Source organism: Hippocampus guttulatus, chromosome 3, assembly GCF_054856545.1.
Source record: "Hippocampus guttulatus isolate MCC_2025c chromosome 3, RoL_Hgut_1.0, whole genome shotgun sequence".
Lineage (NCBI taxonomy): Eukaryota > Metazoa > Chordata > Actinopteri > Syngnathiformes > Syngnathidae > Hippocampus > Hippocampus guttulatus.
In genome coordinates, this window is record NC_141263.1 from 17,157,459 (window position 1) to 17,176,497 (window position 19,039).

The window sequence follows — 19,039 nt, forward strand, 5'->3', positions numbered from 1 at the left end:
TAACATTTACATTGAAAAGAGGATTTTGTGCTTGGCATGTGCCCATCCTGCATCATAGTGTGTTAAAACTTGGGACAGCACAGCCTCGAAACTACTCTGGGGGAGGAAGCACCAATCGTCACAGTGTGCTAACCCGGGGGAGTGTGTCAATTTTACCTTTGTCATAATGCCATACACTCCCACAACTTTAAACGACTACTTTAAGCCTTCTGTAACCAAGTCTCAAAGGCTACTTTGAAAGTGTGTTCAACCGTGCGATTGGACAGATATGTTCTCCTTTTTCAAAAATTTAAACCTGTCCTCACACTAAATCACACACCCACATGAACAATTATTACTTTTCAGGCTCTCCTTTCAACCCACTCATGTGCTTCACCTTTTCCTCACTTCAAACCGCCATTTATGTCAGACAATATGGATGATGTGGCCCTGAATCTGGGTGTTTTTAACATACTATAAAATTCTTTTCATGAACATGAACGGTTCATCCCTACCCAAGCATCGAGGGGTTGGCCTGTCCCAGCGTCCATCATGGAGGCAGGTGAGAAGCGCGGACCCGAGCAAGTAGAAGCCTTGTTTGCAGTGAATGGCCACGGTTGTGCCGTAGCTAAAGATTTCTGGGTAACGTAGTCCAGACTGCCGTACACCATTTTCCACGTGCCCGGGATCAGAACAGTTGACCACTGGTGAGAAAGGAGCATAAATGAGCAAGTGAGAAACTAGAACTTGATGGACCAAACCTCACAAAAGAATCTGTATGTAATTCCTTTATGGTTACTGAAGATGGTGTTGAAGTGGCAAGACACGAACTATTGACAATAATGTAATTGTTTGTAAAACGTCAAGTAAAACTTCACTCGATGAGTCACACAGTTAGTAATGTTTATGCCTGTGATAATACCAATGGACTGACCCAAAAACGTTCCGTTACATTGACCGACTTTATCCATCTACGATATGTAATATTTCATTTCAGCGTGCCCTCGGTTCTCCTTTGTAGATTTTCCCTGTCACTAAATATTTACGGAATGAGTCATTAATTATTAGGAGAGTGCCCTTTGATGTCCACTGGAAAGACAAGCAGCTTTGAAGCACTCTTCAAGGTAGCCGGTCCATTTTGTGAAACAGTCTTTGGACTTAACGTCAATCAAAAGGCACAGTTTTGTTTTCTGCATGTCATGCGGGTGGGGGGGGGGTTGACATTGACTCTGATTCAAGTCCAAAGGAGCATGGAATATGAATACGGGAATGTGTGTTTGTGTGAGTGTGTTTTATGTGTATTCACATGCGTGGGCACCCACGGGGAACAGCTAAAAAAAGGCACTTAATTGTCAGCTGCTACTGAGAAGTAAAAATTGAGGCTAAATTCCTCGAAAGACAGATGTGTGCAACTCTGCTGTATCGATCTGCCCCTGTGACCGAGCAGAGCGCCTGGGTGTTTGCACAATTCAATACATCATAACTGCTACAATGCAACAAGGTCAGTGGGAGTTGGTATTTTTTACGTGGGATGCGTCTGTGGAAATATATTGCAGTCAGTCAGATGCAGGGCACACATAGAGATAGATAACCATTCCCTCTCTCGTTTAGACTTTCACTGAGTGTGAACGGAACCCACACTGAAGTCAGGAAAATGAAAAGTGTACTACTGCACAAAATTCTTCCTTTGCAAAGATAATATCAGATTGCAATTTGATGATAATGCTCGCATATTCATGTTAAAAACACAATTGCGTCTCAACATAAAGTAAATATGGCTTAATTAATTTCATTCATCACACCCGTGTTTGATAATTAACGAACCGAGGTATTGATATCAGCATGGATCAACCTGTTTCTTTGTGTTACTTGTTACCTTTGCAGAGAGGTAGTGGGTTGCTCCACTGCCCGTTGAGTCGACACTGAGCGCGTGAATTTCCAATCAGGATGTAACCTTTATTACAGGTGAAGTTGACCACATCGTTGAGGTTGAATTCGCTGCCGTTCGTCCGCCCATTGGCTGGGTTTCCAGGGTGACCACAGGTTATGGCTGAGGGTTGGAGAGTAGAGATGATACAAAATGTCTTGGCAAGACCAATTGTCACAAAATTCAACCCATCGTACACTTTATTAGGCACACCTGCACCGTGGAATTAAACTTGATCACATTGTTAAAAAGGTTGATTGATTGATCGATTGATTTAAAAATTACTACAAAGCACAGATCTACCTAATGTGACAAATAAATGAATTCATAGTTCATATGTATCCTTCCTGGTCACATGTTCTACTTCTCTCACTCCAAAACGAGAGCATCAGTAGATGTTGATCTGCATTTGTATTATCGGGTACTTACGGACGCAAACAGGTGTTGTTCCAGACCACCGATGGTCTTGTTGGCAGATTCTGACTGATGTGCCGATCAGGCGATATCCCAGCATGCACTGGTATACCACTGTGTCGCGATAACTTGAGCCGTCGCCGCTAATGTGACCGTTGATGATAGGATTTGGACTGTCACAGTGGCCGGCTAGGAGGAAAAAAAAGTCATTACACTGGAATACTCCATCAAAAGATCACATTTATTTTGTTGACCTTGCGGAATAACAATCTCTGAAGAGAAAGCACTGTGATGGTGACACATGCTTCATTTGCATGTGCCACATACAGACGGAAACACGTTAAAAATCACTTTATATAGTCTTGAATCAGTGCCTTTCGGAGTGAATAGGGCATTATATGAGAAAAGTGCATCAGTTAGATGATCATTTGAGTTAAGTGGGGCATATGAACAGATGATTTTGTTTTTGGTTCATTTAATTTTCAATTATCTCATCGAGACATGCACAGCAACTGCTGTGTGGTCAAAAGTTTTGGATCACTTTGCCATTATACCTAAATACCATGAAAACTCGGTTTTCCCCACTGTTGCAGGCACAGCGGTAACTGGGAAGACTTTCTAAAATTTGTTGGAGCAAGTCTGTGGAACATTTTGTCGATTCATCTGGAAGAACAGAAGCCACTGATGTTCGTCCTGAGAGAGGGCCTACTCACTCTGTTATCATACATCTCAAATGTTTTTGATGGGAGTTTTTTTTTCCATATCAGACTCACAAAAGCACGCCTTTTCCGATCTTGCTTTGTAAACTGGGAGTAGAAAAGACCTTCCAAAATATGATGGCAAAATGAAGAATTAATATTGAGCGCTAAATAGGTGGAGTGGCATGGTTTGCTTGTCTACCTCAAAGTCCTGAGGTTAAGGGTTTGAATCTCTGTTCTCCCAATGCTTGCCTGTGTTTTCTCCTGCTATTCGATTTATATCCCACATTCCCAAAACTTGCATTTTAGGTTAACCAAAGATTAAATTGTCTAGAATGTGTGAATGGCTGTTCGCCTGTTTGTGCTTTTCCATTGAGTGGTGACTCTCGCCAAAATGTCATCTGGAATAGGCGCTTGCGACCTTCATTAGTACAAGTAGGGAAGGAAATGGATGAAAGGATGTATGGATGGGTAGCTGGGTATAGCCCAGCCCTCGATAAACTAATAATACAGTTTTATTATTAAAGCACTGCATTCAGTGGGTGTGAGCTTAGTTCGGATATACATCCATCCATTCATTAATTTTCTGAACCGCTTTATCGTCACAAGGGTCGCGAAGCATGCTGGAGCTGTTTTTGGGCAGTTGGCAGGGGGTACCCTGAACCGGTTGCCAGCCAATCGAAGGGTACACAGAGACGAACAACCACCATGTGCGCTCACACTCACACCTAGGGACAATTTGGAGTGTTCAATCAGCCATACATGTTTTTGGAATGTGGAAGGAAACTGGAGTACCCGGAGAAAACCTACGCAGGCACGGGGAGAACATGCAAACTCCACACAGGAAGGTCAGAGCTGGGGTCGAACAAACAACCTCCGCACTGTGAGGTAGACGCACGAACCACTGGACCACTAGGCCGCAGGCGACGTAATACGAACAATATTTATTTTGACTTACCAAGGCACCTGGTTTCAGAACCACTCCACAGGCCGTTGGCTCCACACTCTCTGACATGGGACCCCACCAAGGTATAACCATGGTTACACATGAAGATTGCAGTTGCACCAAATGTGGTCAGTGTTCCAAGTTTGGTGCCGAATGGCGGAGAAGGAAGATCTCCACAGGACAAGACTGCAAAGCAAAAATTACGAAGTCATATTGGTAATTCAAAAAAATGTGTGTACTAAACATCTGGAATGTAGAGAGCAATGAAACATAACTATAATTCTAAAAGGAACACCTACAATTTAAAACAACAACAACAAAAAATATTTGAAATCACTTTCTGGAATGACATCCTGTAATCCAGGGGTCCCCAACCACCAGTCCGCGGACCGGCATCGGCCCCTTTAGTATCGTGTCACAGAGAGACAGACTTGCAAGCAGTGAGCATGTTTATTCACTCAGACATGGCGGAACTGTGCGCGACTCTAAACAATCGGAGTCGTCCTTCTAACATTGGTTTGCAAGTTGAAATAAATTGAATATGCCAATCAATGAAAGAAAAAGCAAGAAACAAAAAGTAATAGTGACAAATTGATCAAATGTATAGCTAAATGCTCAGCTTCTTGGCAGACATGACTATTTTGACAAGTATCAATGAAATGATGAAAATGAAAATTTTGAATTACTCGATAATTATCGTTGTTGTCAGTACCGGTGCTTTGAAACTGGCAATTTAAAGGCAATGAGAAAACTGTTGCCAGTCCACGAACAGCATATACTTGTGTCAACTTCATTCACCCTATTACTGTACTTGTGACTTACTCTTGCATGTAGCTGGGTCATCCGACCCTTCCCATGTCCCATTGGCAAGGCAACCTAGAGTCCGATGTCCTGCGCCGAAGGAGTACCCCTCTGAACATTCTAACATGGCCAAGGATCCAAACTCTCCCAGTGTTCCAGACAGCAGATGATAGGTCATGTGATCTGACAAGACACCCTCAATGCTCGAACAGTGAATGGCTGGAAAATACATGGAAGGTCAAGAGAGCTGAATTAATGAAGAGTGCAGTTAAGGCTGCAACCTAGCCTGTGAGGACTTGCCTCATGGATTTTGCTTTTAAGACAGGAAGGTGGCTCAAGACCAAAAATATCAAAAATAGGAAATGGTTACATGAGCCGCTTCCTGAACTCTACCACGAAGCCTTTGAGCAAGAACTTTTATGTGGATAGTGCGAAAGCTAATGCTAACTGCTAATAAAAGCAAGAAGAAGATCCCAGACTAGACAAATGTTTCGTACAGAAGAACGAAACATTTCTTTTCCATGCCAGGAGACGATTGTTGGTAGCCAAGTGAATAACTGAGCATCGTAAAGAAGCTGAAGAGTCTGTGAAATCCAGGCAGTTGTCTCAACTGCTATAGCTGCTGCTGATAACTGCTAGTGGTACTTGTCATCAAAGGTGGAAAGTGTAGTGGTTAACGTTTACTTTGAGACTTGTGTGAGGCCAAAATGTTTAAAAAATATCCATGTTGAATGGTAAAACATTGTCTATGATTCATCACATTATGACGATGACAGTTGACCTCAAGAAAACACCAATTCCAATTCCAATTAACCCTATGAAATATTCTTGTTTCTTTTTAACTTTTATCCTGAAATACATTCAATTTAGGCTTGCAGGTGCCGCTGTAGCGCATGTTAGACTCCCGGAGTAATATCTGTAGTATAAATTGAATCCAGTCTTCAGACCGAAAGGTTCTTCCTCTCCTTTTTACTTCTCACATTTACCCCTCTTTACGTTTTACTCACTAGGAAACTTTATTAGTTTGAACAATGAACAGAACATGTCTGGAGTTATAGCCCGCTTCTGAAGGAGCCTTGAAATAAATCAGCCACATAACATTCTCTCTTGCCCTCCAATCGCAACAATAATACTTACAGAGACACCTTGGGGGTGAGGCGGAATTACTCCAGCTGCCATCCTCCAAACACATTGCCGTGGCTGGTAGGCTGGGATCAAGGTGATAACCATGTTTACAGTGGTAGGTCACCTGACTGCCCACGTTGTAATGGTAGGCGTAGAAGCTGCCATTGCCGGGTGACTGGGGGATCCCACAGGAGATAGCTGCCAATCACAAAGAAAAGTGTTATGGAAATATTCAAGCAATTCATCCTAACGTGAGGTCAACTGGACCTTTCCGTACTATTGTATAGCGGTGCTTTGAATAGGAGATTAATTTGTTATGAGCACCACATTTGGAAATACCCATAAAAAAAGTTTGACAGCGTTGAATACGCTGCAGGAATACTAGCCATGTTTTGTGAACGATAACGATTATTTGGCTTTAAGTATTATCATATTGTTGGTCTACATGTGTTGCTTAACCGTTTGGGTTCAAATAGACATTGCTAAAAGGGCTTATAACGCTGACACCGATGCTATTCATCAGCCTGTCTATGGTGTTTTGAAATGTTTGTCAGCATTAAGCTAAATAGACTATTAAGGCAAAGCATCGTGCTGTTTAAAATACACAACATGTACTGCAATTTTCTTGATTTTACATTTAGCTTGACAGTATACTTTAACTGGGAGTGGCACTAAACAGCTTTAAACCTCTTTTTTGACACATTGTTCACTATCCACCAAACTGCTACTTGTTGTGAAGTAAGGTGAAGCGAGTTCACTGCCTTGGAGCGCTTTTTTGCTTGTGAGTCAGGAAAAAATAAAAGAAATTAAAATCATCTGGAAAACGGGACGCATCTTGAAAATCTTGCAAGGCGGGTCACTTGTAGCACTGCTGTACTGAGATGTTTATTGTATATTGTATTACCTTGACAGAATGGTGGAGGTGTATCCCATTGGAATAGCCCATTGGGACGGAGCCTACAGGTGGAATTCATAGAGCCGACCAGACGGTAACCATGGTTACAGTAGAACTGGAGTCTGCTGCCCGGGCGGAGTTTGGTTCGGTTGACGACGCCCCCATTCGCTGGGGGATCATTAATACTACAGTACGCAGCTGGAGAGACAATGAAAGACAAAGCCAAAACAAAGAAATCCTCAGGACCTTTTGGGATACAAAAAGAAAACTTTTTCAGAGTGGGTGTAATGATTCACCCACACATAACAACAAAGTGAGTCAGCAATCATTATTTCCATGTCGGATATTTATCTTTCATCAAAAGAAGCATCTTATATCAGCCTCTCTTAAATGTCTCGTATGGACTTTTGTCTTTCATCTACTTGAAAATGCATCTGTTCTTTCTGAGTTCAAGTTCTAGAGGCCATGGGCTTCAAAGAGTTTTCTTACCCCAATAATACGACTGGAGATGGCACTTAATTGAGAAATGGAATCTGCTACCCTTGTTGCGAGGGGATCATTTATAGATTCATGTCATCTCATACAGCGATATATATATATATATTTTTTTTTTTTGTTTTGTTTTGCATATTTTTTTAGCTAACTGTCATTGGAACCAGATTTTTTTATGACCTGATATCCCCTTAGGGAACAACTGGGATACATTGTCGACCATCATGTACTTCAAATCTAAACATCAATAATTGTGCACTTGCACTAACGCCTGTGGTCACGTTGATCAATTCGAAGATTTTGTCTTGTTTTGTACCCATCTCTCTCTCTCTCTCTCTCTCTCTCTCTCTCTCTCTCTCTCTCTCACACACACACACACACACGCACACACATACACACACAATTTACAGCGCGTATAATACTGAACACATGGAGTGCATGTACCTGAGTATCTTATCTTGAATCCTTTCTTGTTGGTTGCATGGTCAGTGGACCAGCGTAGGTAAAGCTGATTGGTTTTGGAGGTGAAGTTGAGTTGAGATGAATGATTTCCACTGAGAGCCACAAGCAAAGGGCTCTGTCCTGAGGATCCTGCAAGGAGCGCATGAATAAAACATACTGTGAAACGAGCACTGTGTACATAGTCAAACCTGCATTTCAGATTGCCTGGATAACTGCATAATCATTTCTTTTCACCCGGGGAGCAGTTCCATTACTCACATAATTCTACAATAAAAATAATAATAATAATAATAATTATAATTACACTGATGCAGGATGTGCAATTCAAACAGATGATGCAAGCCTTTATGTTTAAATCAAATTCGATGACGTAATGGCAGATGCCAAAACTATCATCAGAGTAAATCTGATGATAGTTCAAGGTTTTAACATAGCTGAAAATTTTGAAAATGTTTGAAGAGATGTACAGTACATTGTTGTTGTTGTTTTGTACTTTCCCGATCATCACAGGTTTTGTGGAATGAAATTAAAGTAAAAAGGTAAACATATAACTTTCTCAAATCTCTTTAAAATACACAAACACACACGCATGCACACACACCGACACACACGTATATGTGCTGTTCGTACCATCAAAAATTTCCAGCTCGTCAAATTGCTTCTCGCTGTGGAACATCTCAACGTAGATATTGATGATGAAACCTGAGGGTCAAGACGGTCATTTAACGCGAGGCAAATTTCACCAGACATAAGCTACACCTGAGTTTTCGCATGAGTTGCTCTATAGCAAAAGGACGATCATTCATTCATCGTGCTTATCATTACAGATGTCGAACTCCACTGCACATTTTGGTTCCCTTATTTTGAAACACGATGAGGGGGCAGAAACATTTCCCAGTGATAAAGTGCACGTCTACACGTCTCTCTAACTCCAACCAGAATCATGAACATACTGTTAAATTAATACGAAACACTTATCGATGTCAAAGGCAGAATGTACTGGAGGTCACTGAATACAAGTGTGTGTGTGTGTGTGTGTGTGTGTGTGTGTGTGTGTGTGTGTGTGTGTGTGTGTGACATGGCAGGTGATGCCCACTACGCCAAGAACACCTGGAAGCATGCGAAGCAGCCAGGAGCAGGTCTGGCTGTTGGGGTAGTTGCCAGGGAACATGGGACTCAAAATGACGCCTGATGATGAAGATCTCTCCTCATTGGCTGGACACTGGGCTGGAAGGGAAAATATACACTGACATGTTATAAGCCATCTAAAGAAGAAACATTTCAGGAGCCTTTTTCTATTTCATTCAAGGTTGTCTTCCTGTTTACATGTCCACTCTGTAGACTTCCCTTTTGAAGAATTAAAAAAAAAGTATGTGAATCATTCACATTACCAACTGTTAACACTGACGTGTGACGATCGAACAAACTGTGTGGATGCATTCTTTTCATTCCATTCATCAGCCTTGAATACAAGCAAGAAGTGCACAGGATGTGCCACTCCATCTAGATGTGCGGGAGCTATAAACACTTGCACATAAAGAGGAGGTGAACTCGAAATGTGCCAAAGGAGCACTTAAGTTGCATGCGGTTGTTGTCAGAGCACAGTGTTTTAGCTTTTAAACACAATGGGCAGAGCAACGGAGAGGCCTGAGCCTCTCGGCAGCTCTTCTGCCACAAGAGGAACCAGTGACGCATGCCAGAGCTGATTCGTCTCACAAATTCCACAAACGACATCAAATACATTTCCAGAGACGATGTGCTGATGGTCTTGCATGAAAAGTGTTCATCTCGACATACTGTGATTCTAAACGTGGCTTCATTGTCGATTAAAATGATTAAAATATAGCTTTTAATTTAGCAAATGTGATGGTAAGATAAGAAGGTTGCAGTTGTGGTGTGGACAATAAACAAACAAAGTGGGATATATTTTCCTCCTCACAGATGTACATATTTTGGGAATATGTTTGTTGCATTCTTTTATGTTGCATTTTGAGTGAAAAGGCAATGATCAACTTTTTCGGACAAGACACGTAATTTTCACTAACAATGATATGATATGATTGATGGTATGCCGAAAAAAAAATTTACGTTCTGTTGTCTCATTGTTGTTGTTGTTTTTTTTCAATACCCCTGACCCATACAATGGCAAAACATTGGAGACAATTGTAGCAAATGTAAATAATCGCCCCCCCCAAAAAAATAAATAAATATATATATATATATATATATATATATGTGTGTGTGTATATATACAGTATATACTGTGTATATATTTTTTTCATTCCATAGTCTGGTCTCTCGCTTTTTATCAATTTAACAGACATGCTTGGAAATAAACTAAGAGAGTTCATCTTTTATTTGACTTTATTTATTTAGATGTTGGAAAACAGAGTATTTCGCGTACAAAGGGGATTGATGAAAGGTAAATTGCGAGGAAAATTATTGCAAGAATAACTTCAGTCGACAATGTCTCTTTGTCGTCTATTAATTGGGTAGTACCAACAAAGACTCCATTTGGGTGTTTGGAGTTCTTCCTCCCACGAACAGACAAACAAACATTCACAAAGGGGACTTCATACTACCGGTGATAATGATTTTAGGGGCAAGTTTACTCTTTTCAAATGTATTCAAAGGTCTCACTTGAAAAGATCCATTCAAGTCCTCCGCCTCACAAAACATACATTTATGCTCAAAATATTAAATTTTCATACATGCATTCGCTCATGTTATACGGGTACATGCGGAATGCTGACTTACCTTGGCAGGTTGGCGGTGGTGCCTCAAACAGTAAATGGGAGTTGAGCGTACACATGAGCTCCGCCTTCCCAATGAGTGTGTATCCAGGGAGACAACGATAAGCCACAATATCACCTGGGGGAAAAAAAATATCTAGAAATGAGTCACTTGCAATTAATGTGTACACCTTGATGTTTCCCTCCGTACAGTGTTAAAAAGTACATATTTCAAATGATAGTTGCTTGGCTCATCAGGTAAATGACAATTTCTTTTTTTGGTACAATAAAAATCTACTGACTTTTCTATGAGAGTAGACAGCAACAATGTTTAGTCAGAGTTTTTTGCTTCCCCACAGGGAGATGATGACGTTTTACTGGAAAATACGCCATTTCGCACATAATTTTGACAGGGAAAATTGATGTTTTCTGTCAGTATATGTTCAAAATGAAGGTTGATTTAAAAGGTCAAATTGGCTGAAACCTAAGAGGGTGTGAGCACATTACATAACGCAGTGATGAGGGAAAATAGAGGCCTTGACAAATGATGATTTTCCCCAGAATTGATGTTTTTCAAAGCCTCGGCATATTTTTAATGGCCATGAAAATCTCTGCTTTATTTTGGTATAGATCAGGGGTGGGCAAACTACGGCCCGCGGGCCGGATCCGGCCCGTTGGTCTTTTTAATCCGGCCCGCCGAAGATTGGTGCGCAATTAAAGTTTGATTGCATTCATTTCGTTTAGACTTGTAATGACAGGTATTTCAACACCAGGTGGCGCAGTTACTTCAAGTTGCAGAGCACAGGGAGGGAGGGGAAGATGAAGAAAGAGGGAGAGAGTAATGACCATGGAAGGGAAAGTGATATGTATCTGATTAAACGAAGCAGGTAACAAAGTACGAAACATTCAGGAGACGGAAAGACTCAAATCTATGAGACTTTGAAAAACAAGGAAGCGATTCTTACTCAGTCCGATTCTGGCAATCTCCATGCTTGGAGTGAATTGCTTGTGGCGTGAGTAAATGAACATTTCCTACAATGGTTTGATTGTTATCATGTTAAAAACTTTCCGCAAACTGGACAGCTAATAAGAGTCGGAGAGCAGTCAAATGTGTAGAGCGTGAACAACAGGGGGCTCAGTACACATCCTTGAGGAGAACCGGTGCTGAGTGTGATGGTGGAGGAGAATGTTACATTATTTCTGGCATACAAAGACATTGTGCTATCTTCTTTATTTTCTATTTCTAACTTTTGGCCCGGCCCTCCACAATATTTTCTGCTTCTCATTTGGCCCCCCCGGAAGAATAATTGCCCACCCCTGGTATAGATGGTGGCTCTTCAAGAGATGTGAAAGACAATTTCAACACTTCAACAAGAATGGTGAACAATATTTAGGCTGGATAATATGGAAACAATCAATCTTTTGCTTGATTCCAAATTCAACGAATGTAGTATTCTGGATTATTACCTATTAGGAAATCTTCATCCTCATATATTACGTCAGCATTCTCCACTAGAGGTGGAGGAGGGCATTTCTTCAAACGGTAGGCTGGAAAGAAGAACCAAGTTGTCAATGTGTGATTCACGAATATAGAATACCGCAATAATGCATCCACATAGTTGTAAGTTTATGTGATGCTTTTGTACAAGTAGTAGTTCAAAGAAGCTGCAACAATTATAACTATTCATATTAGATATTATTTTGATGAGTTGTGCAATACATACATGACCCCTGGCTACTGTAGTTGCCTTTTGGAAGAAAACTTAAGCGTGGAAAATTGGATGTTGCATATACAGTATCTATAAACCCAAAATCTAGTTCAAGTTCAAATTATAATGGGTGGATGGATGCATATTGCAGGATAATGAGAAAGTTTGATGACCTTATTTATTTATTATTTTCTTTATCATTTTATCACTTTGGACTGGATTGTCATGTACGAAAAACTCCCTATGAAGGTTGAAGTAAAAAATTGGCGTTATAGTAATACTGTACTCCCATTACGAAGAAGGTGCTTTTCTGGGGGTAACAAGGAAACGGTAACATGTTATCGTGAGGCTCCTTGTATATCAAATTCGAGACAGACGATGGGGCCGGAAATGGCTTATTTTCTATCCATCCATCCATCCATTTTCCGAACCGCTTGATCCTCACTAGGGTCGCGGGGGGTGCTGGAGCCTATCCCAGCCGTCTTCGGGCAGTAGGCGGGGGACACCCTGAATCAGTTGCCAGCCAATTGCAGGGCACACAGAGACGAACAACCATCCACGCCCACACTCACACCTAGGGACAATTTAGAACGTCCAAACAGCCTGCCATGCATGTTTTTGGAATGTGGGAGGAAACCGGAGCACCCGGAGAAAACCCACGCAGGCCCGGGGAGAACATGCAAACTCCACACAGGGAGGCCGGAGCTGTAATCGAACCCGGTACCTCCGCACTGTGAAGCCGACGTGCTAACCACTGGACTACCGGGCCGCCCGCTTATTTTCTATTCATCAAGAATTACTGTCATGTCATAACAATAATTTTTTAAGACGGGGTGAGATTGCAAACTTCCGCTTTTTCACAACACACCAAAATACATTTTGGGCCCCTCAGTGAGTTTGGGGGGAATAAAAAGGATGTTTTTGTGTACCATGGAAGTTGAGTATGAAGAATCCTCCGGTTGAAAAGTCAGAGTGAAAGCGGATCAGAACCTTGGAGCTGGAACTGTAGGCTGACTCTAATGCCGTGTTGCCACTGAAGACACCTAGCTGAGGACTGGATGCATCTGGACCATCCCTGCATGGAGGAGCAAACATGTGACAAAGAAAATTTAAGCCGACTGCACAAGCAGAAGCTTTCTTACGCCGTACGTACGGTCTCACAGGAAAAAACAAAACAAAATGGGAGCCATTTTAACGATCTAAATTTATACTCACTCTACCATCACTCAGTCTGAAGAAGTTTAGCCCTTAAAAATCAAGATGACAAAATACAAAATAATTATGTATAACCAGATGCTGTTTTAGGATCATTGCCTCCTCTGATATAAACCCCAATTTGCTGCCATTGAGTAGCAATTGCTGTCTAATTTTAACAACATATTGAGTGCTGCGCAATGAAACAAGGCACATCTTGTTCTGAAGAAGGAAGTAAAAAGAGAATAAATGAGACGTTATTATATACGATAGCGCATGTTCACCGAGGTCTAGGGTTGACTGATTTATATTTTGGTACCTTTGTTTGCATTTACACCCTTTTGCAAGACAAGTTCATTGAACAAAGCCCTCGGATTAACGGCTTAATTTAGCTCATTAAATATTGACTGTTGTTGAAAGGTTACATTTTCTGAAGTTCATAAATGCACCTTTTTTGTTTTTAATGAGCAGGCATTTGGATTAAACAAGGTCTGTAAAATTTTAATTCCAAAAAAGAGTGCTTGGAATCTCTTGGCTGCTCAATAATTCAAGGTCCTCTGTAGGTGTTGAGAACTCATTCAGTGAATTGAAATTTCCGTCTATTTGGGGACAAATAGAATACAGAGTGCTGAGTGGTTCTAAATTTCCTGCCTGAAACTCACAGAAGTATTCCCCTTTTTTTTCTACAATGTGATTTTGTTGATTATTTGGTAGCTTGTATCTATAATTCATGCTTGATTTTGAAAAGTACAGAAATGTTCCTTGAGCTCAATAAACTCCTGCATGTAGCTGCAGCTGGCTGTTCATATCTTTTATCAAGGCATCTAGTGCATGGTGAAATGTTGTGAAGAGTAATGTGCTCCAAACAAAATCATTCCAAAGTAACATGATGACCTTGCGGAATATGCAAAATATACATGTGAACATTTGAAATTGGGACTACAAGACTTTCTGTCAAGAGAGAGTCAAATGTGAAAGAGCAGCAGAATATGACCCTGTTGTAATAAATCACACGTGCCATCTTTTCTGGCTCAGACGAATGCAGAGTTGTACAATTTCAGTGTGAGCACCATTGTCTTGCTAAATACATGGATGAACAATAATGGCAATGATTGGAGTGGATTTTGTCAATTAGTGTGTGGAGAGTTGTGGTGACAAGTTATTACCGTATGCAATCATGAGGCTGAAGTTATAGAAGTCACTTGGAGCCTTGAACAGTTGATTGGAACCATTGTTTTTTCATCAGTATAGAACAAGAACCTCCAGCACTCCAACATATTTAAATTCACCTTCAATCAACAGCCAGATGGCTGAAACGTTCCAACAGGACAATGATTGGAAACACAAAACTGCTGTTGGAATGGATCAAGTAGGCGAGTATAAAGCTTCTGGAATCGCCATCCTAAAGCCTCTCGCCTGGAATAAGAATTGATCGAATGGAAAATAAAAATCCAAAATGAATACAACGTTCCTCTCCATGATAAGATTTTGGGAACTTCACGATTCAACTGTATGTACAGTACTTGCAAAATAATCTCCAATTATTGTCCGATGCAAGAATCGGTGTGGTGGTGTCATTCAGCGGCAGGCAAAACACACCAAGGGAAAGTTTGGCCCTGACATTTGGATGCAGTGGGCTGCCACCGTTCCCCAGGAGTTAATGGCTATGCTGAGCTGAAAAGCAGCAAGCGCAAATCACTGCGATATGAAGAACATAGCAATGTACACGACGCGACATTCAGCGCTAGTATGATTAATGAGAACACGGAACAAAAGAGCAATGCTGAAGGGAGAAGACAGAATAGATGCTATAAGAAAATGGGGCTTGTATGAGAAGCAATAATAAGTTGGAGCAGCACTTATTTATTTATTTTCTTTTTTGCAGAGTGCTTTACATAAATTGAAGCCAACCATTGGTGAGCACTTGTTAATTACTTAAGTTAAAATAAATATGTTTAAGTGACATGGGTACGGTTTATCAAGGCTTCAATGTATGCAAAGATGCAAGGTGTGGATGCAATAAAAATGCAAGAGTCTTGAATTTCACGTGATATTTACACGGGCATTTTGCACTTGACAAAAAGTAAAAGAATAGCATTCAAGAAAAAAGTGTTCAACGTGTAGGGATGAATCGGCGTGAGGTTGCGGCGATAGTTTTGACCAGTTCAGTTTTAGTAGTTGGGCAAATGCAAAAATCATTTTAAAAATCATGATTTCAGTTTCAATCAAAATAATGGCGTTAATTAGTTCTTCCATAATCGTCCAGACAAACCTTTACTTTAGGTTTAGACCTGACAAATTTAGCAGGTCCCTTGCAGCATAAAAACTAAATGTTACCTCACTCGGTCTCAGTGATCCACCAGCAGACTTGATAAACCAAACAGCCCAAAGGTAGCCCTAAACACCGCGGTGGACCATTAAGAGTTGCAAACATACAACTTTCATTTGTCCCTTTAGAGGCCATGAGAAGTGGTTTGGATGCATCATTAAATGCAACCTCTAGATTTGTCTTTTTTTTTTTTTAAATGTTTATTGCACTCTAAAGGCAGTGGAAGGGGCAGCACATCCACTAGATGCTGGAACGGCTTGCTTTAATGTGATCTCCATGCATTTGAAACTTACATGATATTGTGATATCTTGTTTACGTGACAGAGCATTGGCGGCATCCAATAGCTCATTGTTGTTGTTTTTTTATTTGGACTACTAAATTAAGGGCAGTTTTGACAATTAGATGATTCACAAAAACAACGAAAAATATATCCTTCGGCGCCCATTTGCTTCCAAATATAAAGTATATTCTTAAAAGGTGTATATAGATTGATGTTTGCAATTTCTTGCTTTCACTATTATCACATTCCAAACTATATTATTTATTTTGCTACACTACAAGGTCGGCAAAGGGATTTTCTACAGGTCAATGCAGTGTTCCCCCTGCATCTATTGACTCACATGGTTACAGGCTTCTCCTAACATGTAGCAAATACACTCTGAAGGGCAGCAAAATCGAAAGCAAGTGGTCACCAATGGCATTGTGAATGCATGACTTTCAAAGCGCCTGTATTTGATCCGCTCGCTCTACAGCTTGACTCTTATGCCCTCAAATTATCCCTTTCGTGCTGTGCTCCCTGTAACCTGATAGTATGAAAAGCTGTCCACTGTAGTAACCGCTGCCCATCAAAGGGTCAAATGGTCAGACCATTTCCACTTGATTTTAGTTTCATGTAAATTAAATTCATCAACAACACATGGCTAAACAGCAACTAGTTAAGTGAGAATATTGTACAGAGGTGACCCAAACTTGTCAGATACAGTCCCGTCCGTCTCACCGGAGTTGGGAACCCAGCTCCAGTACTCCTTCCATTTCATTCCCCACTCCCCACCGAATCTGATCATTACTACCAGAGTTAGCGAGACTCCCTGGGCTCTTGGGCTCTGTTGCGGCTGGTCCACTGAGTCAGATGAAATCGGTCAGTGGTCCCATTGTAAATTCATTCCTCTCACACTCCCTGTATTACAATCCTAGCCCCCACATTGAATCCCATTATAGCGACAGTAGAGCCAGGGTGTGCATAAACCAGGGTATGTATCAGGAGGCTATGTAGTCAGGATCCCTGCAAATCCACCCAAAAAAAAACAAACAAAAAAAAAACAAAAACAGTACAAGGAGACTCATATACTCACAGCTCTAAAATATGATCCACTTTGCACCTGTAATGAGCCGCCTCCCTAATAAAATCTGTAGCAGAGCTGCAGTGCATCACACTGTAAGGCTGTCAAATACATATCCAGTATTTGTAATGTTTTTAACAATATGAGAGGTCAGCATGGTGCAGTGCAGTTCTACACCAAGGCAAAATATACCCACACTAATAAGCATACATATAACTAGAAATTTCTGTCCATAGATAAAAAGGAGCACCTTTGATTTGTATGTCCGAGCGGGTTCACGCTTACCATACAGCAATGTAATCAGTGACAGGCTCAGTCTGCAACAGGGTAAAGTTGATGTAAACTCCATGTCCGTGGGGGACGGTGATGAGCCAGCTACAGTCTTGTGAGTTGGGGTATTCACTGGGGTACTGAGGCGAATAAATGGTCCCATTTTCAGCTGTGACATTGTAGCCGCAGGGAGCTGTAAAGGCAGCATCATAAAAGATTATTTATCTGAAAGTAAAGGACAATTTGAAAAGATGCTTCAAGAGTTGAGAGAAACAGGCATAAGGAGAGTTGGAAGACAGCCCAGAACAAAAAAGTAGGAATGGGCATGATAATTAAAATTTAGTGTTTTGTGATAAATACATTTTCGGTGACTTGGAGTGCTTGATTGGGCTGCAAAAAGCAGACGTGCTTATAATTTTGTTCCAATACGTTAGCGTTGTGCTAGCAAGAACAACATGACATCCGCTGCGGACGTTGAGCTCATCGACAGGTACGCGGACCTCAACAATAGCACAAATCTTACGGGGAGAATAAGAGTGCTCAGTAAAACATCTGAATTGTAAATAGAGTAGAGAAATTTCTTCCATTTTATGACAAAAAAACCCTCAAATTCAATTATTGATTGATTTTTCATCATCAATACTCAAAAGTAATCAGAAGAAAGTGATATGCAAGATCTGAATGCACCATATCGAGTTGCTCTTACCCTCGCAGCGTGGAAATGGGTGATTCCACTTCCGGTTGGTCCCATGCAGACATGTCAGGACTGGGTGTCCAATCAAAACATAGCCAGCATAACACAGGAATGTTATTGACCGGCCAGCACTGTAGTCACTATTGATGATGTCACCATTGGTAAAAGGAGAAGGATCCTGGCAGTTTTGAAGTTGGTAAGCTAAAGACAGACATTGAATTAGTCCATAAAATGTACATAAATCATTTTAACGCATTGGCTAACTGCAATGTGATGGGCAAAACCAATCCAGTCAGCAACCAAAACACTTTCAGAGTAACCGGATTAGCACTGATGGACAATGACAGACAGCGAATACACTGTCGTTATCTGGGACATACAGGATGCATGACAAATTTCAAAAACATTACTCGTCTATTTGGGCACGCAACAATAAAAGTCATTCATAAAAGCGGGAGTGACTGATAAAAATAAATAAAAATTGGCTGGATTATGTTGAATTATGGCAGAGCGTTTTGCAGCACAGTATACAAATTGAAAAATGTGTACTGACACATGGGTGCCTACATTTACAACACACACACACACACACACATAAAGTGTACTCCTCACACGAGACAATCTCCACCATGCAAGGAGTGTTACTAATGAAGAATTAATCACCAAATTGAATTTGGCATTTTTACCATTCCTATCCAAAATCTGATACAGTACTACATGTATGTATAAAAATATTATTTGCCTCAGTCCAGTTAATACGCTCTCTGTACTGACCATGGGAGTTAGCAAGGACATGAATCCGAGTGACAAGACTTGACCGTTGCAAATTAGGGTGAAAACAGGGGCAATTATCTCATGCATGTAAATGTAGGTGAATTTGTGTGTCCTTTAGCAAGCCAGGTTATTCTGTCAGGCAACCCCGCAGTGACATGTTTTGTGTTTTTGATGAGAACCACTCGAGGGTAAGAGAAAATTAGACGAGATGTCAGCACCTCATGGGGGGCTTTGCATTGCAACATTATATCCCTTTT

At 40.9% G+C, this 19,039-nt stretch overlaps 1 protein-coding gene across 1 annotated transcript in view; it reads right to left on the reverse strand.

The window, feature by feature from the left end:
* LOC147207693 (CUB and sushi domain-containing protein 1-like) overlaps positions 1 to 19,039 on the reverse strand; it is a 357,336-nt gene that overhangs the window by 39,299 nt on the left and 298,998 nt on the right. The window contains exons 44-58 of the mRNA XM_086107135.1: positions 18,021 to 18,209; positions 17,330 to 17,507; positions 13,110 to 13,255; positions 11,939 to 12,019; positions 10,497 to 10,610; positions 8,850 to 8,966; positions 8,370 to 8,441; positions 7,722 to 7,868; positions 6,795 to 6,983; positions 5,903 to 6,088; positions 4,787 to 4,984; positions 3,977 to 4,150; positions 2,336 to 2,509; positions 1,856 to 2,029; positions 495 to 683 (exon numbers count right to left, since the gene is read on the reverse strand). Coding sequence (XP_085963261.1) covers positions 495 to 683; positions 1,856 to 2,029; positions 2,336 to 2,509; positions 3,977 to 4,150; positions 4,787 to 4,984; positions 5,903 to 6,088; positions 6,795 to 6,983; positions 7,722 to 7,868; positions 8,370 to 8,441; positions 8,850 to 8,966; positions 10,497 to 10,610; positions 11,939 to 12,019; positions 13,110 to 13,255; positions 17,330 to 17,507; positions 18,021 to 18,209 — 2,328 coding nt within the window. The remainder of the gene's footprint in view (positions 1 to 494; positions 684 to 1,855; positions 2,030 to 2,335; positions 2,510 to 3,976; positions 4,151 to 4,786; positions 4,985 to 5,902; positions 6,089 to 6,794; positions 6,984 to 7,721; positions 7,869 to 8,369; positions 8,442 to 8,849; positions 8,967 to 10,496; positions 10,611 to 11,938; positions 12,020 to 13,109; positions 13,256 to 17,329; positions 17,508 to 18,020; positions 18,210 to 19,039) is intronic.